This window comes from Schistocerca nitens, chromosome 5 (assembly GCF_023898315.1).
Source record: "Schistocerca nitens isolate TAMUIC-IGC-003100 chromosome 5, iqSchNite1.1, whole genome shotgun sequence".
Taxonomy (NCBI): Eukaryota; Metazoa; Arthropoda; class Insecta; order Orthoptera; family Acrididae; genus Schistocerca; species Schistocerca nitens.
Window position 1 is genome coordinate 548811912 of NC_064618.1, and position 23186 is coordinate 548835097.

Consider the following 23186-nt stretch of genomic DNA (forward strand, 5'->3'; position numbering starts at 1 on the left):
AGAAGCACTTAAACCATTAAATTCATTTGTAATGTCATCTCTATTTAGTCCTCTACATAAAAGTAGTTGATTCTCAGATCCACATAGGGCAATACCTTATGATGTAGAATCACATTGCACACCAAAACAATTCACACATTATGAGTGCTTGTAAGATATTCATGTCACTGTGCTGAACTTTGACACATTACATTTTCCTTCTGTGACATTACATTTTCCTTGTTGGTTAGAGAGCAGTGTATTGCTTTTGGGACCAGAGTTTATCAGCCAAAGTGCTCTGGTAGGTCCCTTGCTGCCATAATACCGTTGAGATTTATGAACACTTCACTGTCTTCTCATATGTGTGACTGATTAGCCGTCTAATGAATTCTGATCACACATAGCCATTTTCTTTTGTTAACTGCTTCAGACGAGTCTTGGTAGGAATCACTAGCCATATAATTTCTCAGGACTTGGATTTCATCTCCTCTATTTCCACTTCTTATGTTCATGGCTAACAAGAATGATTATTTTAAGACAACATTCAGACTGTTTTTGTTTTATGGAAACATAGTGTAATCTTGCACTTACAGTGTAAAGTGCGCAAGTGTAGTTAGATGAAAATTATGGTGAAACAGTGACGTGTTCATGGCACTTGCTCAGTATGGACTCCTTCAGGTATTTTTTGGATGGCTCTGTTTATGTTCAAGAGATTGCTTTACATGTAGGAGGAGGCTGTGGTCAGATATCGAAATAACACAGTTCAGTATATCTCAAAAAGAATTGGCATCCATTTCTTTGAACTGGCAACTGCATGGATTTTCTGCAATTTTCCTATGACTTTTGTCTTACCATAAACCCAAATACACCTGCCCACAGGGTCGATAACAACACTGCCTTGAGGGTCAAAATATTATTCTCACTGGTCAAAAATAAAACTGTCAGAATGTGCAGAAAATATAATGTAAATTTGCATGACAAATGCTTTGCTGAGTTTATGCATTATGATATGTTTTATATTCCTTACATACCTAGTACGATTACTTAATAGTTCATAACTTTTAATAATAAACACTAATTATGAAGTTACTAATGTTGTTGTGGTCTTCAGTCCTGAGACTGGTTTGATGCAGCTTTCCATGCTACTCTATCCTGTGCAAGCTTCTTCATCTCCCAGAACGTACTGCAGCCTACATCCTTCTGAATCTGCTTAGTGTATCCATCATTCATCTCTTGGTCTCCCTGTACAATTTTTACCCTCCACACTGCCCTCCAATACTAAGTTGGTGATCCCTTGATGCCTCAGAAAGTGTCCTACCAACCGATCCCTTCTTCTAGTCAAGTTGTGCCACAAACTCCTCTTCTCCCCAATTCTGTTTAATACCTCCTCATTAGTTATGTGATCTACCCACCTTATCTTCAGCATTCTTCTGTAGCACCACATTTCGAAAGCTTCTATTCTCTTATTGTCCAAACTATTTATCGTCCATGTTTCACTTCCATACGTGGCTGCACTCCATGCAAATACTTTCAGAAACGACTTCCTGACACTTAAATCTACACTCGATGTGAACAAATTTTGCTTCTTCAGAAACGCTTTCCTTGCCATTGCCAGTCTACATTTTATGTCCTCTCTACTTCGACCATCATCAGTTATTTTGCTCCCCAGCAAAACTCCTTTACTACTTTGAGTGTCTCATTTCCTAATCTAATTCCCTCAGCATCACCCGACTTAATTTGACTACATTCCATTATCCTCGTTTTGCTTTTGTCGATGTTCATCTTATATCCTCGTTCCCGTTCAGCTGCTCTTCCAGGTCCTTTGCTGTCTCTGACAGAATTGCAATGTCATCAGCGAACCTCAAAGTTTTTATTTCTTCTCCATGGATTTTAATTCCTACTCCGAATTTTTCTTTTGTTTCCTTCACTGCTTGCTCAATATACAGATTGAATAACATTGGGGATAAGCTACAACCCTGTCTCACTGCCTTCCCAACCACTGCTTCCCTTTCATGCCCCTCGACTCTTATAACAGTCATCTGGTTTCTGTACAAATTGTAAATAGCCTTTTGCTCCCTGTATTTTACCCCTGCCACCTTCAGAATTTGAAAGAGAGTATTCCAGTCATCATCTTCCAAAGCCTTCTCTAAGTCTACAAATGCTAAAAACATAGGTTTGCCTTTCTATAATCTATATTCTAAGATAAGTCTTAGGGTCAGTATTGCCTCACGTGTTCTAACGTTTCTATGGAATCCAAACTGATCTTCCCCGAGGTCGGCTTCTACCAGTTTTTCCATTTGTCTGTAAAGAATTCATGTTAGTATTTTGCAGCCGTGACTTATTAAACTGACAGTTCAGTAATTTTCACATCTGTCAACACCTGCTTTCTTTGGGATTGGAATTATTATATTCTTCTTGCTGTCTGAGGGTATTTCGCCTGTCTCATACACATTGCTCACCAGATGGTAGAGTTTTGTCAGGACTGGCTCTCCCAAGGCTGTCAGTAGTTCTAATGGAATGTTGCCTACTACTGGGGCCTTGTTTCGACTTAGGTCATTCAGTGCTCTATCAAACTCTTCACGCAGTAGCATATCTCCCATTTCATCTTCATCTACATCCTCTTCCCTTTCTATAACACTGCCGTCAAGTACATCGCCCTTGTGTAGACCCTCTATATACTCCTTCCACCTTTCTGCTTTCCCGTCTTTGCTTAGGTTCGTGCTTTTTGCTTTAGGTTATGACATGTTCGATATGCCTGCCATCATTGGCAATGATGTGGCACAGACGAATAATGAAATTCTGCATGACCCACTGCAATGTTGGAACTTCGATGCTGTCAATGACATCCTGAATGGTTTTTTTTCAGCTCAGCAGTGGTTTTGGGGGTCTGGCTGTACACCTTGTCTTTAATGTAGCCCCACAAAAAGAAGTCATATGTGTTCACATGTGGAGAATATGACAGCCAATCAAGGCCCATGTCATGGTCTCTGGGTACCACAGAGCCAGAATGTGGTTCCCAAAGTGGTCCTCTAGGACATCTAATACTCTCCTGCATCGATGGGGTCAAGTTTCACCTTGCATGAACACATCTTGTCGAAATAAGGATCAGTTTGGATAATGAGGATGAAATCATCTTCCAGAACCTTCACATTTTGTAGTCACCATGCCATCAAGGAATATCGCGCCTCTTATTCAGTGACTGGGCACTGCACACCACAGTCACCTGTTGAGGGTGAAGAGACTTCTTGATCGTGAAATGCAGATTCTCAGTCCTCCAAATGCACCCATTTTGCTTATTGATGAACCCATACAAATTAAGTGGGCTTCTTCTCTAAAAGAAACTATGCATGTGCACACTAATTCCCATCATGCCTCACCGCCAACTGTGCAGTTTGGATGTCCTAGTGCAGACTGTTCAGAAGTTCAATAATTGTCACCCTTTGTCACTAGGAGGCAGAGCCCAGCAGAGGCAACACTGTAGCCTACTGCAGACCACCTCTGGTATCTAGCAGCCTATAAAGTTCACAGTAATATATGCCAGAGCAGATCAATTTACTGTATGGAGCTGTTTGGTACGTGCCGTACTAGTCCAGTGTTGATGACTTCACTGTGTACTTTTCTTGTTGGACAGTTCATACTCTGCTGTTGATGGACTTAGATGTGTTTGCATACATATTGGCTTGCATCTTCTGCTGTGGCAGATATGAACTCCGAGTATAACCTTTACTTTCTCCAGTGTATCCTTTGGCATTTAATGGTTGTAGACTTAATCTAAGCATTGCTTTGCGGGGTTCTTATTTGGAGAATGGTATGGATAGTGTTTGCTTATATCTTGCAGGATACAAAAGCAACTGCATTGGCATCATGAGGTATAACTCGACCATGATATTATTGCACTTGACCTCCTGTGGCCATTATCAGAAACATGCAGTGACAGAGAAAACATGTACAGTGATGACTAAGGAAAATGCATTGCACTATTGAATAATTTCAAGACAGTTGTGCATATACTATCAAGTGGTTCGGCATGTCTCATGATATATCGTGAAAAAAACTCATAATAAGCCAACCAAAGCTGACTACTGATGATCAAGTGTGTGCCTTCATACTTATTCTATTTATGGTTAGTCTCCTTGATTGTGTGCAGTGTCCTGTGTAAAGTTCGCATCCTATAGTGAATCAAACAAGCAATATATCTTCTGGATTCTGAGATTCATACATACACCAGTGAACTAATTTCTCATTTTAAGCATTTTCTCTTTAACCTACATAAATGCTCTCATTCAGGGTAACACTGATCAGTCTTTTTCCAGAATTACTTGTAATATTAGGAAATGAAGTTCAGGTTAACATAAGAAAAATTGAGAGAGAGCACTGGATTAATTGGGGAGTGAGACTCTGAAAACATAGCAACAATGTATAGAAGTTAATCTTAAATGGTCAAAACCTTTGGTTTGACAAGGAAGGTGTTGTTTCTGGGCTTTAGTATACAGGAGTTTGATCATCATTTCTGACGTTAACTGTCAACAATTCAGGTCTGTTATGTTCATAGACAGAAATTGCATCAAGTGTATCAGTTAAACATGATACTAATTGGGAGCTTTTTCATCTGATTTGTCATGCTGCTATGATATTGCACCCATAAATGTCCCTCATCTTCATTCTTACCCAGTCATTATCAAATAAAATTTGTCATTAACTTAGATTAATGTTTTCTGTAACTCCAAAACATGCATCCCCCCCCCACTCATCTTCTCAGGAGTGGTATGTATCCTGTCAGTCCAAAAAGTTTCAGGGCTGGCTTAATAAAAAACTATAGAAAAGATAACATAGTGGTTTAAATGCTTCAGATATTCTACATAGTATCCCCCAGTTGAGTACAACGCACAGAGCATTCATATGACCATATGAAACAGTCAGAAAAGTCATTCTTGGTGATATTGTTTAATTCCCACATCACATTGGCTCGAGTATCAGTTAATGACCCTTCACATGAATTTCTGCACTTCATTGTTAGTGTTAGATTCATATTGATAATGCCAAATCTTGTCACCCGTGATGAATTTTTCCAGAAAATAATTGTCCGCATTTTGCAGTACAGTCAAGTTATGGCAGGCATTCAAGCATCATCATTTTTGTTAAGGAATCAAGATGTGCAGGATAAACTTCACACACGCTTTTCTCTTCTTCAAAACATTCTAAAGAATGTCTTGAATGCTTGATTTAGAGGTGTTGCTCCATTGCGATTTATGACATAATAGTATTAATACACTACAGCTGCATGTCCACTGCATAACAATGCCTGCTCACTACTAATTGTTTGAGTGCACATTTTTTGTTTACAGTTAATAGTTCAAGCTATCACCTTAGTTACTACACTGCCATCCCTTATACACAAGGAATAAAATCAGTCTCAAAACTTTTTGAGTAGACTTTGCACAAATTGCCTGCATAGCCTGGTCAGTAAGATTAAACAGTAAAGTTCAAGATTCCTGATTTTAGTCCCTGTCGGCCACACAATTTTAATCTTACAAGAAGTTTCAAAAGAATGCAAACTTCATTTGATAGTGAAAGAATCATTCTGGAATTGACTCAATCTTGGTAGTCAGTTACAGATAATGTTGAGAGTATGTTACTCACTTAAAAGAAAAATAATAATTTTTCTTATGTGAATTTTATAGTTTTTGATTTGTGTGTCAACTCTTGTTATATTACTTGTGTTCTCTTTTAGAACAAATGCAACTGGATGTATGCATATCAGAACCAGAAGAAAATTGTGAAAAGTTAATGCCATGTCAGGCAGATAATGATTGTGAAGAATACAGCAGATGCTGTTTCAGTGATATTTGTGGTGCAGTATGTATGAGTACTCCAGTACCAGAAGAACGGCCACAGACAAGTAAGTTTCATGTTTTGCTACACATCCTTTTTCTCAGTACATTACTATGATGTAACTTAAGTAGAAGAGCAGTAGTTATAATTTAAGCAGTCTGTTATCTTACCCAATGTTAAGAACATGCCCAAATCAGATTAGATAAGTATTGGTGCCGCCGTATGCCATGTTAAATAAGAGTTGACCTTTTTTTTTTTTTTTAATTCATAGACTTACATAAATTAGAAATTATTTCTAGCATTTTGCAAGTGCATTTAATCCACTTGTTAACAAAATTTCATTACCAAATAATAGTATTACCAATGACAGAAAATTTACACATTAAATTTAACAATGGAAAATCTAGAATGGAATAATAATAGTATTATGAAAAGGATAAATTGCTGCTCACTATATAGAGGATATGTTGAGTTGCAAACAGGCACAACAAATAGACTTATGGGATTTTGGATATGGATCGTAATATACTTAATAAACAGTTCCCAAGTTTTCTATATACACATATATTTTACCATAAAGACTGATACACATGAACACTGTAATTTGTGTGATCGAAGTGACCTATTTAGCCACACAGCCCACCTCCCGCAGTAGGGAGTATGCCCTATGAGACCTGAAGGGGGGGGGGGGGGTTGTGTGGGTGTCAGCATTAGCGTGAGTGGTGTGAGGCGGCAGGTGCACGACCGGAAGCTCCATCTCTGTCGGGTCAGCATGTGAAGGTGCAGAGGGCACTGAACGCGAATTGTCACATAGCAATGGATGTTTTTGAACTAACCTGATGAGTGGTCGAACTGATGCTTGGCAATGAAGTTCAATCTGGTGAAGGAACTGCGGATTGCAGTTCCAACAGCAAGGTGCGGGCCCAGTGAGCTCGTTGTAAGTGTGAGCAATGCAGTGTTTCAGCTCATCGTTCTCCCGGTGGAGGTGCACCACTGAGTCATATTCTGAAAGTAGGTTAGTGATGCAGGTCACAATCTTGCCCACAGGGACGGAACACTCGTGAACTAAATCCCATTTTGTGGCGGAAACGGAACGAGGAGTATGGGTGCCAGAACACGGTATCTGAGTGTTAGACGGGTGGTGTAACACTGAACACTGGACTACATTCGGGGAGAGCTTGTAATGGGACAAACAATCCATACCGAGAATTGGTTCGTCGATGTCGACAATGTAGAAGGTCTACGGGAAATGTAGAGAAGGGGATAGGTGCATCATCACTTTCACAGAACAGACAGTTTGTAACGTCGATGCATTGACAGCCGTAGGAGAGACTTCGTCGGCCGAGGGGGCGAGTGGTCGGAGTGCAATGTTAGGGAACTCCTGTGAAGTTCCCCGCAGGACTCGGTGTTTGGGTATTGGAAAGGTAATTTGCACTTCATGGCCTCAGCTCCAAAAATCTTGTGGTACCAAAAGTACAGATGAGCCAGATGTGGCAGTGGCGGTGACTGTGATAGCAGGGGAGGCTTGCCCTCGTTGATGATCTGTTCTGGGACATAAACTGGGACGTGTGGAGTCTTGAGTGCTCAGAAAGAGGAGAGAGCATACGAGTACTGCCTGGCTGCATAGAAGGTGTTGAAGCGGGAACGAGCCCTGCCCCTGCCTGCAGACAGCTGGTAACAGGAGCTGTAGTGTCACACAGCGATGGGGGATGAGCTGGGTGTTTCTGGCTCAGGAGCGCATACAGCTGATCTGCTATGCATAGGCAAGAACCGATAGACTCAAAAGAGTGCGGCAGTAGGTGTATCTGTAGTTCATTAGGTAAGTTGGTAGACCATACCGCCCACAGAGTGACGTCTGGCATTGTGTGTTCACTCACGAGTAACCTGAGGTGGCACCAAAGTTCTGACAGAGTGCATTCCCCCAGGTGCTCCTCATACAGAATCTTGATTATCAACTCCTGTGGTGAGCAGGCAAGTCAGTCCAATATCGTTTTCTTGGCAAACTCGTACTTCGGTGGCCTTGGATACGAAAGTAGGAGATCACAAATTAAATCCGAATGGTTGTGAAGGTGTGTGACCAAACATAGGAACTTGGAGTTGTCATCAGTCACTTGATGCAGCTCGAAGATGTGCTCCACCAGTGCAAACCATGAAACTGGATTGTCCTCCTATAGGGGGAGGTAGCTTGGGTAGGCGGCCTGGAGGTGGAGACGAAGGTGGCTTCGCTGTGTCTTGTAAGGCCTGCAGTCCCGCTGCACAAGAGTTCATGCTGGGATCTGGCATCACCGGAGCGGAAATGTTACTAGCACACATGTCCTGAACAATGGCTGGTTGTAATGTCTTTGAAGACGCCCGAAAACACAATGCGGCAGGCACGGTCGGTACCACGGGAGCGAGCGGCGCGTAATGAGGGTTGAAAACTGGACCGGAAATTGCAGGAATAGCACTGATATTGTCCAACTCGGAAATGATGTGGTGGCCGGTGTGGGAGTTGCAGACAGTACTGCGGAAGGAGCGAGTTGTTGTATGGTCAGAATCGGGGCTCCCTAGGGTAGGGGGGGAGGCGGAGGGGGTGGCCTGGAGCTTAAAGTGGCAACAACAAGGGTTTTCTGCACACACTGGCTATGCACTCTTCGTGGTAGGACCATAAATCACTGGTGAAACCTGTTGGCAGTCGCACTATCATAGTACAACGTTGTTCACTTTTCACTTGTTATTGTACATAATCTGGTGAAACAAAGCCTGAGTCCATTGTTTGAGATAACTGCGTAACACTCGGTCGTTGTGGAGTTGCTAAAGTAGAGGTTATCTTCATTGAAGATCGTAGATCATTGTCTGTTAGCTGCAAAATAACTGACAGCGGAAGGGTGTGTTGGCCTGGTTGTAAGAGCTGGGCCTCCAAATCTTCGTAAAGAATGTTCTGTGGTGTAGCCATGGCGTCGGGCGTGAAACCTGTTGATTCTATACGACCAGCACAGAAGTCACAGAACTTCTTGTACGGGGTCACCAATATGGGATTCTGGATATGGATCATAATATATGTAATAAACAGTTCCAAAGTTTTCTGTATACACACATATTTTACCATAAAGACTGATACACATGAACACTGCATGAAGTACAAAGGCAGACTGAATTAAACATGGCAGCTCGTCAGGGGAATTAATGTTCCAAAGATTGTAATTTGTTGTAATTCGTGTGGTCGATGTGACCTATCGGCGCCACAGACTATTACACATTTGAGCTTTTGGTCAAAAGGCCTCCTTCTAAAGTAGGAAACACACACACGTCCACACAACACAACTCATACACACGTAGCCACTGTCTCTGGTCAGTGAGGCCTCTCAAAATATGGAAAGCAAAGAGCTTGCATTATGAAAGATTTCTTTCAAAGTATTAAAGATGAATAAATGCTCATCCTAATGTATATATTTTAGAGCCCATGTTTACTGGACCTCTTTTTCTTTTAATGATCTCTCCTGTCATATCCCTGAACATCGACCAATCATCCCGGAACACTCATACGTATTTCATATCAGTAAAGCCACATTGGTCTTCAACTACTTTTCACTATCCCCTATAGTCAGTCTGTAAATTGTTATATCCTCATTACAACCAAGTTATTTCACTGTTCCTTTTGTAATGAATTCCTCCAAAAATGAGTCTTCCAGGTTTATTCTTGATGAAGGTTGAGTTAACTGCAGCCAACACAACTGTTTATTTAAATAACAGGACAGACTGTAACCTGAGTTCAAGTGTCCAAAAAGCTATGTGCAGCTAAAGAATCTGACATAGTCAAACACAAAATAGATGATACTTACCATATCATGGTTTTCTTTTTCTGTGACCTTATGTTGGTTTAACTGAAAATGATTACTCATTAAGACACTGGATTCATATGTGTGAGAAGTGGACTTCAATTTTTCATCAAAATTCAGGGCACTGTAGTTACTCCAAATCATATCATCTAAGTGCCTGGATGGTTCATTTGAAACATTGTGATCAGTTTCTTTATTCATTTTATTCATAATTGCCCATTAAGACAGCATTCCATCTCTGATTGTACCACTGTTGATGGAAAATCTTCCTTCCTTCTGGTATATTGTTATGTGGTTTTTCAAATTCATTGAGATTATTTTCTGGAGTTCTTTCTTGAACAAAGCCACAGCCAATGTCATTGCACAATCTGAACTTGTGCTATTGTATTTTATTGGTCCTGTTGTCTACAAAGCAGATTATGCATAAAACATTGGGCAAGTCAGTTTGTAAATGTACAGGTGAAAGTGATTTCTAAGCATACTTATTTAAAAGTACAATAATACACTTAATTCATTAAATATTTTACAACACACTCCATAAATTTGAAAATTATTCAATTGATTAAAAGCAGTGATATTATAAATATGACATTAAAGATTTGCCAAAAGTTTTGACCTCAGTAATTGCTTTTATGTTTTTGGGATGTTTGATATAAAGTGGAAAATACTGCTTTGGTCCAAGGATGTGTGGGTCGTATACAAGTTTTCGTTTGTCTGGTAAAGTAATCATGAACTTTTTTTTCAGTCCTTACCTATTACATTTATTTTAAAGAGAAATGATTTTTCCACATTGTAAATACTTGAGGAATACCAGTGACCTTAAAAAGGGTCTTATGTGTTCCTTAGGTTTGCATCCAAACATGATTTTAATGGCCCTTTTGTGCAGCTTGAAAGTGCTGGCAGCTGCTTTAGTTTTTTTCACAGAAAGTGACCCCATATTTCAGGCAATAATTAAAGTAGGCATGATATGCATTCATGAGTGTTTCTCTCTAGAGCAGGATTTTAGTGAGCAAAGACAATAGCACATCCTGCTCAATTTTTCATTAAGGTATTCAATACATTTATTCCATTTTACATTGCTTTGCAGCCATAGTCCTAAGACTTTGGTTTCCCTATTATTACCAGCTGATTCATTGTTGATAGTCATATATGGGATAAACATATCCTTATTTGGAGCCTTGTGGAATTTTAGTATGACATTTTATTAAAAAAAAAAAAAAAAAAAAAAAAACTGGATTGTTGTGTGTCCTGTATAAAAGGAACAGAGGGGCTGGGTCCCATTACTGACCCTTGGGGTACACCACGTTTAGTTGTTTGCAGCTTGACAAGTGTTCATAGATAGATTTTAGGTTGACACCTGTGTGTTTGATGCACACTGCTTGCTTACAGTTGCTCAGGAAGCAACTGATTCATTTCTTGGTTGGTCCTCGAAATCACATTTTTCAAGCTTTGACAGCAGAATTTTATGATGCAGCATGTCAAATGCTTTCATAAGTCAATTAATAATCCTGTTGATTCCTGTTTCTTGTCTTTCAGGCTTAGTATGCAGTTGATGCTCTCATAAATGGCAGTTCTTGTTGACGTCTTTCTGAATCCATGTTATTCATTACGAAAGATTTCACAAATTTGTCATTTCATAAGTTTTTCTTGCTGGGATTTATTTATTAAGGCCCATCTCTACTACAACACTGTAAGATTCAGATGTCTGATGACATTATGTGATAATTTTGATTTAGATGCATAAGTGTAAAATTATTTATATCTGTGTATCTTAATACTAGGCAAGTTTCAGCAAAACAGACAAATCTAGAAGTCAGTTAGGCACACAGATTTTCCCCCTCACCACATTATCAGCTACAGTAAGGGGCAGGTTTTGTTTAATATTAAGGGCAGCCATATTGTCTTAGCATCTCTTTACCATTGTGGCTTGCTGGCTTGTGAAAGGAGCCAGTCACTCACTCATTGAAACAACAGCAACAAACAAGTATCTGTTGTTTACATTAACTAAATTTTCATAAAAATAATTGGCATTTTCATAATGTTTCATTGATGACACCGTGAATGGCAAGAAATGGGAACGATTGATGTATTGATTACTTTTCTTCAGTGTGTGAATACTTGCGTGACTTTAATGATAAAATGGAAGGAACAAGAGAAGGTATGAGTCTTGCATTACCTGCTCCAAGATGCCATCCAAATGGTTCATATGAGGCAATGCAGTGTTCATTGCGTAATGGCAGAGAAGAATGTTGGTGTGTGGATGAATTTGGTTCAGAAATACCCCATTCAAGGTATGTGAATCCATGAACCCATGCTGTTCATAGTGTTCTTGCTGTAAAAATTTCAGTGTACTATAAGAAAATATTTGCGCTTTACTTTCTCATTTGACCTACAGAAGATAATGCTATGATTAAAACGATAATTGTGTTTATTGTGTTGTCTTTGCTTTTCATTAGCATTGTTTATACCTGTGAAGACAATATATATTGAGTACTAAATCAATAAATTAACTTTCTTGTGCTTTTGAGTAATTGTTGTCTTCTGCTATTGGAATTTGTGGTCTAATGTATTGATTATGTGACATTTTCGATTGATCTTGTCTCTAGTTGTATGTCTCATCATATTCAGTACCTCCTAAAACACCAAATGTGTGATTCTTGATGTATGGTAGTGCTCCACAGGACAACTGAGAGGTAGTGTACTACTGCATCAAACATTAAAAAATGTATTTTAAACAACATACTCTTTGTCCTAAAAAGAACTGCACCTAGAAGATCACAACTGATCAACTGCAAACTGGGTGGATACATTCAGCCACATAGTTGGGTATCCTGGGTGGATCTGTGATGTCATGCATTGTTTGATATAAGAGAAGCCCAAAAGGCTGTGCCAGCCAGTACTACTGTGCTAGCATCACTAGAGCATCACGTGAACATGCATTATGCCCAGGCAACATGTTTGACAGTAGGTTGCCCAGCTGGACAAGTTTGAGAGTTTGAGTTGGCAAGTGATGATCAAAGGGATCGCTGTGTCAAGGAAAACTTTGCAGATACCAGTAAGTGGTTGCTGGCTCATATTTCCACTGTATTTTCCTAAAAGTAAGTCAAGGGGCAACTAGGTGCACAAATAAAATGAAACTGGAAATTTAGATGGCTGAAGACATTTTGATTTGACATTTAAGTTCAAGAACCATGGCATTGTATGTCTGTGGTAGGTCGGGTGGTCCTAATATCATATTGTACATCACACTGATCGTACAGATAGCATTGTTTGTTGTTGGTGGTGATGGATACAAGAAAGCATGTAAATACAACATGTAGGATCTGAATATCAGACAAGCACTATAAGGAGGGGACACTGAAGGGTTGTCCGCCACATGCAAGCAGATCAGACGGCATTGATAAGTTTCATTCAGTGGACTGTCCTGCCTCCGATGCAACATCCTATAAATGTTACAGGCGGCAGCAAGATGCAAGGCTCGCTGCACACTTGGTTGTTAAGATACCTGCCATTCAACCCCTCCCCCCCCCCCCTCCTTTCCTGCTCTTCCTCTCCCCGCAGCATTGTGCCTGACATGCCTAGTGTCGATTATGATGAACATGGGACTGTGCACACTGACAGCAGGCTATCTTTAATGATAAGTCCCACTTCCTTCTAGGAGGCAACATTCACTGAGTCGGTGTCTGGAGGTGCAGTGGAGGGCGCCACAAAGAGCAGTTTGTGGTCTCCCATCACACATTTAACCAGCATAGTGTAACACTGTGGGGAGCACGCCCATTCATCGTTGGTGTCCCTAATGGGCTCCATGACAGCTTCACAGTACATGGATGTGGTCCTACAAGCGGTAGCTCTGGCACTCGTGCACACCCATGCCAATGCCCTATTTCAACAGGACAACTCTTGTCCTCACATTGCTGCCACCTCCGAAGCATACCTTGCAGCTGTGGATACACTGCCACTTGCCATGGCCAAGGGCATCGCACAATTTCTCCCCGATTGAGAATGCGTGGGATGCCTCAGTGCATGTCTTCAGGACTCTACCTCCACCCTCTAGTCTGTAGGATGTGAGCAGTCAGGGGCAAATGGCATGGGATGGAATATCACATGACTACATCTCAGACCTGTATAATTCCATGCCACATGTCTTGATGCTTGCATTCACAACCATAGGAACCCCAGCACCATAGTAGCATGTACATTTTGTTTCCGTGCAGCACAGTATGTGGTGGTCCTTTCCAATTGAACGTGTAATCATTTCATGTGCACGGTACCACCTACCTGATTGCCAACAATGATCACAGTTTCTTGTCCTTTTAGGTGCAGCTCTTTTTATGAGAGAGTATGTACATTGATTAAGCTTTTAATAATGAAATTAAATTAGTCTGTAACAATGAGAAAAACACAGAAATTGCTCATAATTTCATCAAACTAAATTTGAAACTAATTTTCAGATTAAGTTTACATTCATACAGCTGCAGACATTTAGATTGCAATTTTATGTGCTTCTCACAAAGACGCACTTGTTTTCCAAAATAACACAAAATACATATTGTTTTCTGTACGCCATATGACTTATTGACCCCCCCTCCCCCAAAGTAAACAAGATAAGAATCTTTTTTTCTTTTTGTGGTTCCTGTTAAAGTTGCAATAGCGCTTGCAGCAGCAATTATATCTGATTGTGTTTCCGTTTTGCTAGAAACTGTTCACAGATACCATAGTTCTCAGACCAAGCTTAATTGATTTGACAGGATGCCCTTAGTATTACCATTTTTAAAACACCAATTTTTAGCATTTGACAGTGACACTTACAGCTTTGATGGCGGTTAACTTGCAGTATATTTTGCATCAGAGTGGTCTGTCCAGTGAAGGGGAAAGAGCTCTTAATTACTTACATTTATTTAAATTAAATGTTTTTATTCATTTTGCATACTGGAGGCAATTATATGTTCCTTTAGCACCCAAAAATTAGCAAGCAATACTCTGGTCAGGACACGATAATTGTTTTTTGACAAAACATACACATCTCTTTCATACACTATCTTCACTGATGAACTTTATACATTCGAGTGATCTCTTCATACTACCTAACTTTGTGAATTGATTGATTTTTCACATTCTGAACTAGCCACCTTATTTTTCTCTATTGTCTTTTTTTAAAATTATTTGCTTTCTTATTGCACAAAGCCCCCTAACATTGTGGACTGCTCCAGAAAAGCTTTCTCCAGTGCTGTCTTTAATTACCTTGAACATATTGCAATACATTTGTTCTTATAGGCTGTTTGTGGAAGTAAAAGCTTACCCTTTTGAGAAAGAAACATCTGGTTCAACACCTAATGACGCCTTAAGATCTAAGTAAAATCTTTGGCACATAACACATTACTTTTGATAGCATTATTTACATTGCATAAAATTTATTCATAGTTACAAATATGAACAACCAGCAATGATGGAGTGATGGTAGTGGAAATTTTTGCTGGACTGTGACAAAACCCAGATCCCACTTATCACAAGCACGAGCACTGGGATATCTGAGTATGCTCCACTGTCAGACCCCAACTCCCATATGTCATCAACCATGTGCCTACAACCTATGCTCATACATTGATTATGTGTATTCCCGTACAGGGGAGACATTTTAATTGAAAGTCACTTGCATGGTATCATTGAATAAATATCATTTTGCAGTGCCTGCATTGTTCAGAATTACAGTGCAATGTTCCAAGCATAGCAGTAACTGATGGTCATCCACATTTGCAACTACGAATACATTTGACATATTTCATAATGGCTGTAGTCCCCGCAGTACCTGTTCCTTCAGACATGCATGCATGTCCATAGGCATATTGCAGTGTAATTCTGAACAACACAGTCACTGCAGTATCAGTATCGTAATCGTGTACACTGCATCCTACATTTCCAAAAGCATACATTTTTTGTTGTTTTGTCACTGAAGGAACAATGGCTCAACAAACTGTGCAGCATTTCGTGAAGAAATATCATGCCTGGGCCTTACATGTAGGCTGGGTTGTGACTATGGCTTTGAAATGGATCCAGAAACCAGGTGTCCACGTTGTGAATGTAGGAATCCTTGTGATTCTATCCAGTGTTCTTTAGAGGAAGAATGTCAGATGGTGGAAGTAAACTGTGATGATGAATTCTGCCCCTCTGTACCTGCATGTGAGTGAAAGACATAAATTTTAACTTGAGTGCTTTATTTCTACCTTTAACATAAGTATTTAACACCTTCATGTCTATTTCTGTGTATATATTAGTTCACTACCATTAAATGCATCTTCTGTTGGTGATATATTAAATGTTATGAAACTATAATATCAATTTTCAGCCTTATTTAAACTTCATGTGAATCTATCCACCTACTGCAGTGCTAAAACACGGGGTGACCCAGTTGTCCCTTCTGACAGGTATTATGCAACACACAATGACTTCAAAAACCACATGCTAGATTTTCATATTCTTTCGCTTACTAAGCGCAAACTACTTGTAATACAGAAAAGAACAACACAACCTTCCCGTAGGAAATTTAATGTAGTTAAATTTTGTTCTGCAATATGTTTTTGCTGGAGGCCACAGTTTTAGATCTATTCAAGTTAAATTTGTTAGAAGGTAACTTTGTACGTTTTTCTTGGTTAATTCGAAAACCACGGCCTCTAGCAAAAACTTAACCCACAACAAAATTTAACTACATTTAATTTTCTTCAAATAGGCCCTTTAAATTTTTTCTGTTAAACAAATAGTTTGCACGTAGCGATTGAGATAATATGAAAATCTTGCAAGTGATCTTTGAAGGCATTGTGGGTTGCATGAAACCTATAAATAGGGGCAGCTGAATCTCCCTGCCTACTAAAGCTTGCATTCATATCTAAACACCATTATGGAATTCATTCACTAAAACACTGAAAAGGCTAAGTGTGTAAATTCACTGACTGGAGATCGATTTTGATCTTAGTTCAGAAAATGAATGCACTTTACAAATGCACTATGTTATGTAATATTAAACTTGGATCAACATAATGAGGTTCAGTGATGATCTGAATCAGTATAACACTCACTTGGCAGCACTGCTGAATCAGCTATCAGCACAGTTATTGTGCTTCCACTGCAGGTGAAGGTTTTGTGTAATAAAGATGGAGGAAAATAAGTGGATTAAACTTATCAAAAGTCTTCAGGAAATTTCTCCATGACCATAAAACATTGAAGTTGTCAGATAGCCATTAAGTAAATGAAAAGAAAGAAAATATTTCTAAATAAATAGCGCTCCCTCCCCCCATGGACTATGGACCTTGCCGTTGGTGCAGAGGCTCACGTGCCTCAGCGATACAGATGGCCGTGCCGTAGGTGCAACCACAACGGCGGGGTATCTATTGAGAGGCCAGAGAAATGTGTGGTTCCTGAGGAGGGGCAGCAGCCTTTTCAGTAGTTGTAGGGGCAACAGTCTGGATGATTGACTGATCTGGCCTTGTAACACTAACCAAAATGGCCTGCTGTCCTGCTGCTGTGAACGGCTGAAAGCAAGGGGAAACTACAGCCGTAATTTTTCCCAAGGGCATGCACCTTTGCTATATGGTTAAATGATGATGGTGTCCTCTTGGGTAAAATATTCTGGAGGTAAAATAGTCCCCCATTCGGATCTCTGGGTGGGGACTACTCAGGAGGATGTAGTTATCAAGAGAAATAAAACTGGCGTTCTACAGATTAGAGCATGGAATGTCAGATTCCTTAATCGGACAGGTAGGTTAGAAAATTTAAAAAGGGAAATGGATAGGTTAAAGTTAGATATAGTGGGAATTAGTGAAGTTCAGTGGCAGGATGAATAAGACTTCTGGTCAGGCGAATACAGGGTTGTAAATACAAAACCAAATAGGGGTAATGCAGGAGTAGGTTTAATAATGAATAATAAAAATAGGAATGCAGGTAAGCTACTACAAACAACTTAGTGAACGCATTATTGTGGCCAAGATAGATAGGAAGGCCACCCCCACTACAGTAGTACAAGTTTATATGCCAGCTAGCTCCGCAGATGATGAAGAGATTGATGAAATGTATGATGAGATATAGAACTTATTCAGGTAGTGAAGGGAGGCGAAATTTAATAGTCATGGGTGACTGGAATTCGATAGTAGGAAAAGAAAGAGAAGGAATCGTAGTAGGTGAATATGTAATGGGGGTAAGGAATGAAAGAGGAAACTGCCTGGTAGAATTTTGCACAGAGCGTAACTTAATCATAGCTAACACTTGGTTCAAGAATCATAAAAGAAGGTTGTATACATGGAAGAACCCCGGAGATACTGTAAGGTCTCAGATAGATTATATAATGGTAAGACACAGATTTAGGAACCAGATTTTAAACTTTAAGACATTTCCAGGGGCAGATATGAACTCTGACCACAATATAATGGTTGTGAACTGTAGATTAAAACTGAAGAAACTGCAAAAAGGTGGGAATTGAAGGAGATGGTGCCTGGATATACTGACAGAACCAGGGGTTGTAGAGTGTTTCAGGGAAAGCATTAGGGAACGATTGACAAGAATGGGGGAAAGAAATACAGTAGAAGAATGGGTAGCTTTGAGAGATGAAATAGTGAAGGCAGCAGAGGTTCAAGTAGGTAAAATGACGTGGGCTAGTAGAAATCCTTGGATAACAGAAGATGTATTGAATTTAATTGATGGAAGGAGAAAATACGAAAACGCAGTAAATGAAGCAGGCTAAAAGGAAAGAGATTGACTGGAAGTGCAAAATGGCTAAGCAGGGATGGCTAGAGGACATATGTAAGGATGTAGAGGCATATATCACTAGGGGTAAGATAGATGCTGCCTAGAGTAAAATTAAAGAGACCTTTGGAGAAAGAGAACTACTTGCATGAATATCAAGAGCTCAGATGGAAACCAAGTTCTAAGCAAAGAAGGGAAAGCAGAAAGGTGGAAGAAGTATATAGAGGGTCTATACAAGGGCAATGTACCTGAGGACAATATTATGGAAATGGAAGAGGATGCAGGTTCGAATCCTGCCTCGGGCATGGGTGTGTGTGATGTCCTTAGGTTAGTTAGGTTTAAGTAGTTCTAAGTTCTAGGGGACTTATGACCTAAGATGTTGAGTCCCATAGTGCTCAGAGCCATTTGAACCATTTGAAGAGGATGCAGATGAAGATGAAATGGGATATATGATACTGCATGAAGAGTCTGACAGAGCACTGAAAGACCTAAGTCGAAACAAGGCCCCAGTAGTAGACAACATTCCATTAGAACTACTGATAGCCTTGGGAGAGCCAGTCCTGACAAAACTCTACCATCTGGTGAGCAAGGTGTATGAGACAGGTGAAATACCGTCAGACTGCAATAAGAATATAATAATTCCAATCCCAAAGAAAGCAGGTGTTGACAGATGTGAAAATTACTGAACTGTCAGTTTAATAAGTCACAGCTGCAAAATACTAACACAAATTCATTACAGATGAATGATAAACTGGTAGAAGCCGACCTCGGGGAAGATCAGTTTGGATTCCATAGAAATGTTGGAACACGTGAGGCAATACTGACCCTATGACTTATCTTAGAATATAGATTAAGGAAAGGTAAACCTACGTTTCCAGCATTTGTAGGCTTAGAGAAGGCTTTTGAAGATGTTGACTGGAATACTCTCTTTTCAAATTCTGAAGGTGGCAGGGGTAAAATACAGGGAGCGAAAGGCTATTAACAATTTATACAGAAACCAGATGGCTGTTAAGAGTCGAGGGGGCATGAAATGGAAGCAGTGGTTAGGAAGGGAGTGAGACAGGGTTGTAGCTTATCCCCAGTGTTATTCAATCAGTATATTGAGCAAGCAGTGAAGGAAACAAAAGAAAAATTCAGAGTAGGAATTAAAATCCATAGAGAAAAAATGAAAACTGTGAGGTTCGCCGATGACATAATAATTCTGTCAGAGACAGCAAAGGCCTTGGAAGAGCAGCTGAATGGGAACGAGGATATAAGATGAACATCAACAAAAGCAAAACGAGGATAATGGAATGTAGTCGAATTAAATTGGGTGATGCTGAGGGAATCAGATTAGGAAGAAATGAGACACTTAAAGTAGTAAAGGAGTTTTGCTATTTGGAGAGCAAAGTAACTGATGATGGTCGAAGTAGAGAGGATATAAAATGTAGACTGGCAATGGAAAGGAAAGCATTTCTGAATAAGAGAAATTTGTTAACATCAAGTATAGATTTAAGTGTCAGGAAGTCGTTTTTGAAAGTATTTGTATGTTGTGTAGCCATCTAAGGAAGTGAGACGTGGGTGATAAATAGTTTAGACAAGAAGAGAATACAAGCTTTCGAAACGTGGTGCTACAGAAGAATGCTGAAGATTAGATGAGTAGATCACATAACTAATGAGGAGGTATTGAATAGAATTGAGGAGAAGGGAAATTTGTTTCACAACTTGACTAGAAGGAAGTATCAGTTGGTAGGACATGTTCTGAGGCATTAAGGAATCACCAGTTTAATATTGCAGGGCTGTGTGGAGGGTAAAAATCGTAGAGGGAGACCAAGAGGTGAATACACTAAGCAGATTCAGAATGAAGTAGGTTATAGTAGGTACTGGGAGATGAAGAAGCTTGCACAGGATAGAGTAGCATGGAGAGCTGCATCAAACCAGGTTCTGGACTGAATATCACAACAACAACAGCGCTGTTCAACACAAAATGGTGCTCCCACATCACCCAGAAACCTATGATAACAGCATGTGGTATGTTCAAGCAGTGTGATTTCCATACATAGAGCTGTCAAAATTATCTTTATAAACTACACTGTAGAGAAAATGTTATTCAGCAGCTGACACTTCACAGGCACCTAGTTGGCACTGCCGATTTTAGTGCGAACAGAAACGAAATGACAGTGGTGCCATGTCTGGGTTTCAGAAGCTTACTGAGCATAATGAAAAAATACATATCACAGATCATTGACCATAGGTTTAGGCAACTTCCTATGTCAATGAAAGTTTTAGTAGATCACCGGTTTTAGAGCCATTGTTATTCAGTGCTAGAGAACTATTGGCTGCTTAGGTGGAGCTGTTACCAACCTGATGGTTTTGACAACCACAGTCATTTACTAGGGATAGTCCTCTTGGAGTTGGTACACCCTTGCCTTTCTCAAATCTTTGAACAGACTTAATATAAGTTTAATGTGGCCTCAAACCACAATGCTACTCAGCATTTTTCACTGTAACAGACATTGCCAACATGAAAGAAGCGTCAAAGAAAGAGAAAAAATAAATATTAGACCCAGCATGCAATCAAATTCCAGTCCTTACATATCAAATTCCAGTACATAAACAGTGAGACACAACTACAGTTAGAAATTACCTAATAAACACAAATTTGCTCATTGACTTGTATGGGAATTTTACCAACAACTACTTTATTATTTACTTCTTTTTAACTTGAATAAAAAGTTCTCTCTTGACTTGGCATGTCAAACTTGAATAAAATCCTAAGTTTTAATGACTATGTCACACTTAAATCCTCACAAAGATGGTGGAGGTACTGATCAAAAGCTTGAGATTTTTATCTGAATTTGACATTGCAAGTTAATCAAGAACTTTCTATCCAAGGACTCTGTCACAAAATACTTTGTAGGCATATTATTTTCTACCTGTATTTACACAAAACAAAATGTGTTCTTTTGTTGTGTCACTACATTATGAGCTTTTGTTGTGTCACTACATTATGAGCTGATGACTACATTTGAACATGACTGGATATGCAAAATTTTGCTATTCAGACTTGATCCTAGTTTACATCAAAATAATCTGAGATTAATTGTAATATATCACAGGTTTCAGAGTTCATTTTTTGTGCTAATCAAAGGTCAACAGCATTGTATAATTGGCCCTAAAGTAAAGAGCCATACATGTAGACTGAAACAAAAATGTCCTCATCATAACTAACACTTGTAATTTACATGTAAATTGAAGAGAGTTCACTGCTGTCAGCTGCAGCAGGACATTAAGCAGAATCAGCGGCAATGAACGAAAATTTGTACGAGACCGGGATTCGAACCCGGGGTCTCCTGCTTATTAGGCAGGTGTGGTACCCACTGCGCCATCTGGGACATAGTGTTATCACAATTGCATGAACTATCTCAGTACATCTCACGGCTGATCCACATTCCCACTCAGAGCCAACTGTCTACAGTCCCTGTCCATTTACTCCTGTTTGCTACCCAGAGATTCTCACAAGAAGTCGGACGTATTTGTGCATCCACACTGAGAAGGTGGATCCATTGCCCATCTAAGTTATCAGTTATACGAATGTGTGGTGTCTGTTCTTTCGGACATGTCCTAAAGAACAGACACCATGCATTCATATATTTGTAATTACATTACACAAAGTGACATACACATATATTTAGGAGTTCATGTTATTGTAAATATGCGCCTTTATAAAAACTTGTCTCTCATTATAGGTCTGCCCAAGAAACCTGGCCAGTGTCCATATCTAATACCAATGAATTCTGGATCTTGTGACTATGAATGTAAGTCAGACAATGACTGCAATTCCTCATCAAAATGCTGTTCTAATGGCTGTGGAACACAGTGTATTGAGCCTGTTCTTCTTACAGGTATAGTACAACTTACCATATACTTCCTTTTGTGAAAGAACATCATGTTCTGTAGATTTCAGTGTGAAAAAGTGTACTGGCACATTAGGAATGATGAACCTGTCTCTCTGCATTACATTGTCTTTAATTGTAGTACTATTGACAATGTTGGAAAAGGTAGATTACTACTTACTGTAAAGAAGATATGTTAAGTTGCAGACGGGTACAATTAAAAGATACTTACAAAGGCTTTAATTGTGCCTGTCTGCAACTTAATGCGTCTTTTTTTATGATAAATAGCAATCTGTCTTTTACTACAGTGTTGATATTCCTATCTGAAGTTTCCATTGTTTAATAATATTATTGAACATTTATGACAAGTTGAGAATGAGTTTCAGATGGGGAATCAGCTTTAATTTGTCATCTTAGTACTGGTATTGTTCATTCCCCTAGAACTATTCACTGTACATATTGTGCATGTGGGGAAGGTGGGGTGGGAGGAAACACTTGCTACCGAGAAAGGCAAAGGAGGGCTGCTGCTTTTCTAATCACACAATTACAGTTGTGTTTACATATTAGACTGAGAAATACCAAATGAATATGGAAGCATTAGAATCTGATAAAATATAAAAGAAAATAGGAGTTTTAGATATAAGGTAACAATATTGAATAGAAAGATTGCTAGTCCTGTGTAGAGGAGGCATTGTGTCGTAGACAAGCACAATGAAAGAAGTACTACAAATAATTCAAGCTTTCAGGCAGTGTACTCCCTCAGAAGTAGAAATCTCACAGATTCACACTGCAGCAACACACACAGGGCTGCTTTTGTGTGTGTGTGTGTGTGTGTGTGTGTGTGTGTGTGTGTGTGTGTGTGTGTGTGTGTGAGAGAGAGAGAGAGAGAGAGAGAGAGAGAGAGAGAGAGAGTTCTACATATGAGGAAGGACTTTGTCCAAAAGCTTAAATA

General features: G+C 39.5%; 1 protein-coding gene across 2 annotated transcripts in view; it reads left to right on the plus strand.

The window, feature by feature from the left end:
- Window positions 1-23186, plus strand: part of LOC126259575 (balbiani ring protein 3-like) — a 265154-nt gene that overhangs the window by 203946 nt on the left and 38022 nt on the right. For both annotated transcript variants that reach the window (XM_049956482.1, XM_049956483.1), the window contains 4 exons: window positions 5711-5878; window positions 11737-11920; window positions 15583-15806; window positions 22088-22243. In XM_049956482.1, coding sequence (XP_049812439.1) covers window positions 5711-5878; window positions 11737-11920; window positions 15583-15806; window positions 22088-22243 — 732 coding nt within the window. The remainder of the gene's footprint in view (window positions 1-5710; window positions 5879-11736; window positions 11921-15582; window positions 15807-22087; window positions 22244-23186) is intronic.